The sequence below is a fragment of the Piliocolobus tephrosceles genome, chromosome 5, assembly GCF_002776525.5.
Source record: "Piliocolobus tephrosceles isolate RC106 chromosome 5, ASM277652v3, whole genome shotgun sequence".
Lineage (NCBI taxonomy): Eukaryota > Metazoa > Chordata > Mammalia > Primates > Cercopithecidae > Piliocolobus > Piliocolobus tephrosceles.
Window position 1 is genome coordinate 4,839,773 of NC_045438.1, and position 9,201 is coordinate 4,848,973.

Below are 9,201 nucleotides of genomic sequence, written 5' to 3' on the forward strand. Positions count from 1 at the left end.
GCTGGTGTGCGCGATTATCTGAAACCTGCACACCAGCCCTGCCTGGTCTTTTTCTCACTTTCTCAGGGTGGAAAGTACAGCACAGGCCTGCAGATGCTAACAACACGGGCCTACTTCAGCTCACTGATAAGGCTTTTGTCATATCTCCTTGGTGGCAGACAGTGTCGTGGCCTAAACTCCAGTGGCCAAGAAAAAAGGATGTTGACAAGTGATAAGGGATGACATTAAACAAAAGTAAAGTGGCCATTAAAATAAAGAGACAGGGCACAATACATTCCTTCCTTACAGATATGCTACTTTAAAGGCTACAGGGCTTACGTCTTTTAACCAAATAAATGCAGGCCACTGGCCTCCTTATGCTTTCAATCAGCAGATCCTGTCCCTTTGTCAAAGACAGATAAAATTGTAGATAGAGTTTTCAACCAACCTGTTTTCTGAGCCTCTGCTGATCCATATGGACTTCCTTTCTTCTTCTTCCTATCAAGACAGAAAGTCCTACTGAATATTTATAAGCCACCGTACCTGCCTCTTTCTCCCTGTGTAACATGAGGATCATAATAGTACTTACCTCATAGGGTTGATGTGAGAATTAAATGAGATGGCAGCTGCCATGTGCTTTAGAAAATCATACAAATATGTAGAATTATCTATCAATTTATCTCGTTTATAAAAAAGGTCACAAGATTTCACAAGAATATATACTAATCTTATTTTGCATATTAGAAATCGATGCCTTTAGTTTATGACTAGCTCATGCAGTCATCCTGAAGCAGTTCCTCATGACCACATGGTCTCACTTCATCTCTACTATACTCCAGTCCAAAACTGTGGGTGTCTTTAAAAGCATTTCATACAAGCACATTACACTAAGGCATGCTTTAGCTTATGAGTATCTACCTGAACCAGAGACTTTTGTACCTTCTCTCATGATGGCAGAAACTATTCGTCATTCTATTTGTACTAATATACACATTATAGATTCTGAAGTTGCTTAAAATATAAAAAGAGAAAACTTCAGAATACTTTCCATTTTTTTTTTTTTAGATCCAATAGCTAACATTTGTTAAAATATACATGGATTTTAGGGTTCTGGAAGAGATTCAGAACTTATCTGGGTAAACTGTATTTTATAACATAAGGAAACCGAGGCTTGGGAAGGCTGTTATTGGGCAGCTTGGTGTTACCCCAAGCAGCCTATTTAATATTCCTTTTACTCTTCAGGGAGGAAAACCACAGATACTTCTAAAGCAATATGTCAATTTCAGGATGCTTCAACAATACTCAAAGGTTAGGTCTTTACCAAAGGTCTCTAAATGACAAGAACTGCTTATAAAGTAATACATGGTGGGATGCAGTGGCTCATGCCTGTAATCCCAGTGCTTTGGGAGGCCGAGGTGGGAGGATCAAATGAGGCCAGAAGTTTGAGACCAGCCTGGGTGACAAAGCAAGATCCCATCTCTAGAAAACATTAAAAATTAGCTGGGCATGGTGGCACATGCCAGTAATCCTAGCTACTCAGGAGGTTGAGGCAGGGGGATTGCTTGAGCCCAGGAGTTTGAGTGATCTCACCACTGCACTCCAGCCTGGGAGACAGGGAGACCCTGCCTATAAAAAAAGATTAATAAAGTAACATTTGATCATTTCTTTTATCTAACTTTTTTTTAAAATGTAAGTTAACATTTTATTTTGAAAGAAGTCATGCTGCTTTTGTACGTACGCATTTCTGAAGAATAAACATTTTGGTTTTTTGTTTGCATAATTAGAGAAGAAATTTAAACATGTAAAGTCACCATACTTTCTAAAGGCCGCAAAGATTCCCATTCCAGCAAACACCAGGACAACAAGGAGCACCAATGGAATAGCCACCGTTGTAATGTTTACTCCTAAAGAAGAGGGAAAGCCATCATGTTACAACATAAATGACCGACAACCACATTTCATGATCTAAAACAATGTGGAATTGAAAAGTCTTTAAGTATTTAATGCAGGGGGAAAATGAATACATGCTAGGCATTTACTGATATTGGAAAGCAAAAACAAAGGATTCAAAATCTTGGCTAAAGTTTGGGAAAATAAAATTTCTCCCCCAGTCTCCCAGAGACAGTTTCCAACGTTCCTCAGGGACTAACAGGTACACTGGGCTGGTTGCTTGGCCCATATTAAACTCCAAAAATCTGAAATGAGGGGGGAGTTTAACCACCCCCCTCCACCCCTCAGGTGAGAACTATTTAAGACAGGTAAATAATTTCAGCACAGTCTAGAGCTCCTACTTTGGCTCAAGCAACCCATTTCCCCAGATGGCAGGCGGGTTTGGACCTGGACCATAACAGTAGCCTGGAAAACTGGGATCCTCGTTACAGAGCCCTGGGGCTGCGGACTGACAGGAAGTACAGCCTGATGACCTCAAACAGCATTTCCACTATGTTGCATGAAACACCACGTCATGTTTTCCTACAGCTCTTTCTGCTCTAAAAAAAAAAGGACACTTTGACAGCCACCAAGACAGGCCCCAAGTTTGTAGAAAATACACAAAGTAAAGGAAAAATATTTGCTCTTCATCTTTCTCTTCTGTGATCTCTGGGAAGAAGATAAAGGGATGCTTAGGAATGGAAAAATGCAATTCATGAAGAAGGGGAAAAGGGACTTAAGATGAAAATAAAATTTGTGTATAAGTAACAGCAATGTTATTTTTTTTTCTTTTTTTTTTTTTTAGAGATGGCGTCTCGCTCTGTCACCCAGGCTGGAGTGCAGTGGTGTGATCTCGGCTTGGGCAACCTCCGCGTTCTGGGTTCAAGCAATTCTCCTGCCTCAGCCTCCCAAACAGCTGGGACTACAGGCGCATGCTGCCAAGCCCAGCTAATTTTTTGTATTTTATTAGAGACGGGGTTTCACTGTGTTGCCCAGGCTGGTCTCGAACTCCTGAGCTCAGGCAATCCGCCCGCCTCGGCCTCCCAAAGTGCGAGGATTACAGGCGTGAGCCACTGCACCCAGCAGCGGTGTTATTTGTAAGAGTGAAAATTTGGGGAAAATCAAACAACTTCAGCATCCAGCAGCAGGGAAATGGTCAATAATGGTTTATCCATGTGAAAAATACTATAAAGACATTAATAACTGGGGTTTTCAACCTTCCAATAACACTGGAAAATGCTCATGATACAATGTTAAATGAAAAATATATGCTGCAGAACAGAATAATATGCTACCATTTTTGTCTTAAAGTTAGAAATATAAATATAGTTGACTAGAAACAGTGAGATTTGGTGATTATCTATGGATACTGATTTATGACTAAGTTTTGTTTTCTTATTTGTGTTTTTCTAATCTTTCCAAATCTCATAAAATTGATATGCAAATTATTTTATATTCTGAAAAAATGTACTTTTAATGTTCATTATTTGAACAGATTATACACTTACATGTTCAAAATGCAAAAAGTATACAAAAGTATAGAATGGAATGTGTCCCTCCTACCTCTGTTCCTTCTTCACAGAAAGCTGCATTATGTTTCTTGACATTTTTCCAGAGACAATGGAATGGATATTTATTCTTTATTTCTCCTTTTTGGAGAAAGGGTGGCATGCTACTTAGATAGTTCTGTATTTTGCTTGTTTTTTTTTTTCAGTTGCCTCTATATCTCAGTGAGCTTTTTATATTACCAATACATTCTTTCTTTTGTGGCTGCAGAGTGTTCCACTGCATGAATGTGCTAACATTTTATTTTTCCACAAAATACGTACCTAGTGTTTGAAGGGCACATAAGTTCATTTCTAATCTTTTTCTATTTATAATACTGCAATGAAAAGCTGTAAACATACATCATTTTACAATCTGTGCCAATACCACTGGATCATCCACCTCCAGCATTTATATGACAGAGAAAAATAAGTTTTGTTGAAGTTACTGATATTGGGCGGGGTACTAGTTCTGCTTCTGATGAAACCACAGAACAATCACTGCTCTACCTGGGGATGTTTCTCCTGAGGGGACGGGCCTTGTGATTGTCTCATCTTCTTTCTTGGTTGAAACACTGGTGCTTTGACTTGTCTTGCGCCACACCAATGAATCATTACCTGAGAGAGGAGGGATGTTGGGAGAACCACATTAGTAACAATGATAGGCAAAAAAAAAAAAAAAAAATATGACCAAACTTGAGTAACTCACTGGCTTGCCCTGAGCCCTACCTTGTGTTATCTGGCAACCAATGAGCTCCACCTTCAAGGCTATCCTCTGGTGCCATGTCTGGGGGACAACCCGCACATATCTGGCCACGATAGGAGGGATGAAATTGTTCTGCACTGGGTCCCGAAAGTTAGAGTTACCCTGAAACACCTATAGAAGGAAGTTATTTTTACCTTAAGATTCTCTAAGTTAGTTTTTAGATGTTTATCATCCCACTTATACCTGGTTATATGAAACCAAGGCAAGGATTCTATGTCTGTTGCATTTTTCTAGACACTGTCAATATTGAAGATACGAGGCTTTGCAAACAAGGGCCAATTTATCTAACTAAGGTCATGCTGCTCATCTGTTTACTGATTTAAATTTCACTTTGGATAAAGAAGCTAAAATTGCCTTGTTGTATTATTTGACCTTAATATTTCTACATTTAGCTGGTGCTACAGACAAGCAACCTCAAGAGCACAAGGCTTCAGCTCTCTCACTTTTGCTGTTTCCTTCCAAATTCTCATTGCCACTAGCAGGATCCCAAGACAAATGTCCAACTCAAACATCCACCATGCTTATACTGAAGCAGCAATTTCACACTGCCAATTATCATTTCCCAAGAAAATCACAAGTATTTCATTCCTGAAGTGGAAAAGAATTAAATCACAAAGATCTCTCAAGGTTTTTATTGACACATTTCTTATTCTTGCATGCCAAGAAAGCACTTTTTTTTTTTTTTTGAGATGGAATCTCGCTCTTGTCACCCAGGCTGGAGTGCAATGGTGCCATATTGGCTCACTGCAACCTCCGCCTCCCAGGTTCCAATGATTCTCCTACCTCAGCCTCCCAAGTAGCTGGGATTACAGGCACCAGCCACTACGTCCGGCTAATTTTTGTATTTTTAGTAGAGACAGGGTTTCACCACATTGGCCAGGCTGGTCTCGAATTCCTGACCTCGGGTGATCCCTTTGCCTTAACCTCCCAAAGTGCTGAGATTATAAGCATGAGCCAGTGCGACCAGCCCATCATCATTTTAAACATTTTATTTTATTTTAGAGACAGGATCTTACTCTGTTGCCCAGGCTGTAGTGCAATAGCACAATCATTATTCACTGTTATCTTGAACTCCTGGGCTCAAGTGTTCTTCCTGCCCCAGCCTTCCAAATATCTAGGACTACGAGTGTGCACCACCACATTTGGGTAATTAAAAAAATTTTTTTGTAGTGGTGGGATCTTGCCCAGGATGGTCTCAAATGATCCTCCTGCCTTGGTCTCCCAAAGCTTGGGGATTACAGGCATGAACCACCATGCCTGGTCTCACTGTCTTTTATCAATGAGATATTTAATGTCAACACACTGACGAAAATATATAGAGGCCTGTTCTCCTACTCAGTTCTCTTGCCTCCAGGGTTACCTCTTACCTTTTCTTCATTATTCACAATTCCTTTATAGGTCTTCCACTTAGAATTACTGTTTTTGAAGTTCATCACAAAACTCTTAACATAAAAGTTGAAATTCGACTGTGTAGATCCTGTGGTCCTAATTCCTTGTAAGAAAATAATATTTACAGGCTATTTTAAAAAGTTTGTTAAATATAACATGTATTATGATTTCAAGTTTCAGTTTTTTCCTTCCTCATTTGAAACCTCAAATCATCTCACAGGCCAACTTATATTAGTTGCATTTAAAAATCTGTTCACAGATTAATGTTTTCACACTGACAATATACCATATAAAGGTTTCACCATTGAAAAAAAAATCTCTCTAATCCATATATCCATATTTACAACTTGCATACAGATTCTTTTCACAGAAAGAATGTAAAGATTTGTTACATTTTCGAATATTTCAAGAACTTGGAGGTAGGCAGAGAGGCACCTATGTAAACAATAAGCATATTTTCAACTGTAAGTCATTTACAGTCAGGAAACTACCCCTGCACTTTGCACTTGTGTTATTTTCTGCACCTGTTATTTTCTTTTTCTCCCCCAAATCGATCTCCAGCCACTCTCGTGGTTTGTGGTTGCTGCTACTGTCACCCGAAGCCCATGATGGGCCTTGGTCCTGAAGTCGGGCTTGGCCAGGAGACCAGTGAACTTGGTCTCCACTCTCATTGACTGACTGCCATGAGGAAGAAGCTCTGATTTGCCCATCAGGATCCAAACTCAAGGATCTGCTGCAACCTGGAAAAAAGAGTACAGTAAGGTATTTGAGATACAGACATAAAATAACAGCAAAAAAAGTAGTACCCCATCTCACCTAGAAATATTCAACTGGTTGACTTTTATTCTGACATGGAATCAAGTGTTTAATTACCAGCTTTTAAATGGTCCAGACTTGCATTTCACTCATTTGTACTACCATGTCTTGAAGCTGTTACTGCTTTTCTTTTTAATAGACCTCCAAGTCACATCCTTTGTAAGTGACACCTCTTCGTCCCCACTGTGGATTTTATTTTCTAACCTTCTAAATTCATCCTGATTTCAACAAAGTGCAATCTGTATTAAAGGTTTAAAATGCTGTGTTCCTTCTCACTTTAAAATGTTTAGAATCAGAGGGGAACCCCATTTTCTCCACGTACTTGAAAAGCAGATGTGTCTAAGTCCTCTGAAGATCAGTAAGTTGTACCCAATATTCATCCAAAGGACCTTAACTATACCATGCTCAATATGCCAATGTGTCAGCAAATAAAGGCAAAGAAGAAATATTTGTAGTGTCTTCCTTGAAATGGTTTATGCTGAGAGAGAATATTTATGTAGAATACATTCCATGATGGAGAAGCTAAAAAGCCTTTATTCTGTATACTCATTTTCAGTAACTTTATTCAAAATAGTAACAAACCAAATTGCAATATTTGAAAGCTTTTTCTCTTAAAATCTAAGATAAAGGGATTTATCTTAAAATAAATACTTCACTTTTTACTATTTTTGGCAAAAGTCTGAGAGAGAGTTTAGATTACAAAGAAACATATTTTCTGCTTAATGTTAATTAGGCTTATTGTCCTGTGGATGGTTAAGTCAAAAAGATTTGGTGTGGGTGGCTGAAGGAAGAGGATTGCTTAAGCCCAGGAGTTTGAGACCAGCCTGGGCAACATAATGAGACTCTGCTTAAAAAAAAAAAAAAAAAAAGATGCTATATAACCTGACAAAAAAAAAAACCTTTTAAACTATATAATCTGAAGGGTATGGAGGAATAAACTACTACTGAAGACTTTCAAAATATCAAATTCTTTTTTTTTTGAGACGGAGTCTCGCTCTGTCACCCAGGCTGGAGTGCAGTGCCGCGATCTTGGCTCACTGCAAGCTCCGTGTCTTGGTGCCATTCTCCTGCCTCAGTCTCCTAAGTAGCTGGGACTACAGACGCCTGCCACCAAGCCCACTAATTTTTGAATTTTTAGCAGAGATGGGGTTTCACCGTGTTAGCCAGGATGGTCTCGATCTCCTGATCTCGTGATCCGCCTGCCTCAGCCTCCCAAAGTGCTGGGATTACAGGTGTGAGCCACCGAAAATATCAAATTCTTAAGGAAAACATGATCCTTACCATTGGAGGTAAACAGAAATCGCTTGTCTGACAGGGAACCACTGAAACAATAAAGACAAACATGAGAAGGTGAGTTGCTTACCTAGATCTTAGTGACTAATATAGCTACATCCCAGAGCTTTCCCACCTGTGCTTCCTCACATGATCCTCACAACACCCCTGCAAACCTACTAGTATTATCTTCATCATCAGTATTTTATAGAACAGGAAACTTAGACCCATAGAAGGTAAGCAACTTTCCTAAATTCATACAGGTGACAAGGGGCTAGGACTCTGAGATGCTGCTTTTGAATCAGAATCCTGTGCTATTTCCATCATGCTGAATGTATTGGAAAGGAATGTGTAGATATACAGACTCAGGAATAACCTTACATCGCAATCAATTAATGCAAGATGATGAAGACAGAAAGGATTACTGCCCTGAAATCTCCCTTTGTTTCAGCAGTCACCTTAAAGTGTCCCACTCATTTCCATCTGCCTTCCCCACAGACCTCTGGACTCTCATTGAGGATCTTGTTTCAGCAGTGTTACTCTAGGACAGTCTCCGCCCTGTCTCTCTCTCCACAGCCACACTCCTACCTACTGTAGCAACCAGCACCAAGCCTTGAACCAGCTCCTGCTCCTGGATGACAAGGAACAGCTGGAGAAAACACACAGCATGTCAGTGAGCTGGCCTCACTGCTGCCTCTATCACTATCACATGAGAAATGATCGCATCAGCCCCATTCTGCAGTTGTCTCCTTCAGTGCAGAAGAGATTCCTAAGGCCACAGGAATGTCCTTATCTACCTTTGAAGACCAGATGAACCTTTAAAATAATCCCTCACAGACTCCGTCTCAAAAAAAAAAAAAAAAAAATCCCTCACAAAGTCAGTGGTATGAAAAACACATAGAACGAATGGAAAATCTGGGGGCCTCAACATTTGCTTTATGTGCACGGTATTAGATACTAGAGGTAAACACCAAAAGGTAGATGCCCCGGTTGTGTCCAACTTTTTACAACTATTTTACAGTCTCAGAGTGCTGCTTATTATTTTAAATGTTTAATTCTGAATTAGAGATGGGAATAATGGACACAGAGAGTACTAAAACATGAAATCCACAAAGAACCCAAAAGTACTCTGGCCAAGAGTATAAGTACCTTCCCATCAAAAGCTCTTTTTAGAAGTAATGGGTAGTGAAACTCTCTAGAATAGATTTTCTCTTTCACATTGTCTATGCTTGGCAGACTCCATAAACCCTGGTATTCTACATATAGGTTCTTCTATAATCTCTGCACTGAATATAATGCAGGCACCAATCATTACTTACATGAGAAAACTCAGACCCACACGGGCCCTGGGACTTGCCTAAGTTCACAGTTAGCAAAAAAGCTTGGATGAGAACTCAACTCTCCTGACACTTAAAGAAAGGCGCTATTCATATTAAAATTGTATTAAGATTTATGTAGAACCTCTCTTTTGTCTCTTTTTCCTTTTTTTTTTTTTTTTTTTTTTTT

General features: G+C 39.5%; 1 protein-coding gene across 2 annotated transcripts in view; it reads right to left on the reverse strand.

The window, feature by feature from the left end:
* The window catches only part of DCBLD1 (discoidin, CUB and LCCL domain containing 1), a 69,051-nt gene that overhangs the window by 5,223 nt on the left and 54,627 nt on the right, over window positions 1–9,201 (reverse strand). Inside the window, exons 7-13 of one of the 2 annotated variants that reach the window (XM_023219013.2) lie at window positions 7,705–7,745; window positions 6,132–6,347; window positions 5,586–5,710; window positions 4,182–4,329; window positions 3,963–4,070; window positions 1,796–1,883; window positions 428–477 (exon numbers count right to left, since the gene is read on the reverse strand). In XM_023219013.2, the coding sequence (XP_023074781.2) occupies window positions 428–477; window positions 1,796–1,883; window positions 3,963–4,070; window positions 4,182–4,329; window positions 5,586–5,710; window positions 6,132–6,347; window positions 7,705–7,745 (776 nt within the window). The remainder of the gene's footprint in view (window positions 1–427; window positions 478–1,795; window positions 1,884–3,962; window positions 4,071–4,181; window positions 4,330–5,585; window positions 5,711–6,131; window positions 6,348–7,704; window positions 7,746–9,201) is intronic. The other variant, XM_031935532.1, reaches the window with a different exon arrangement.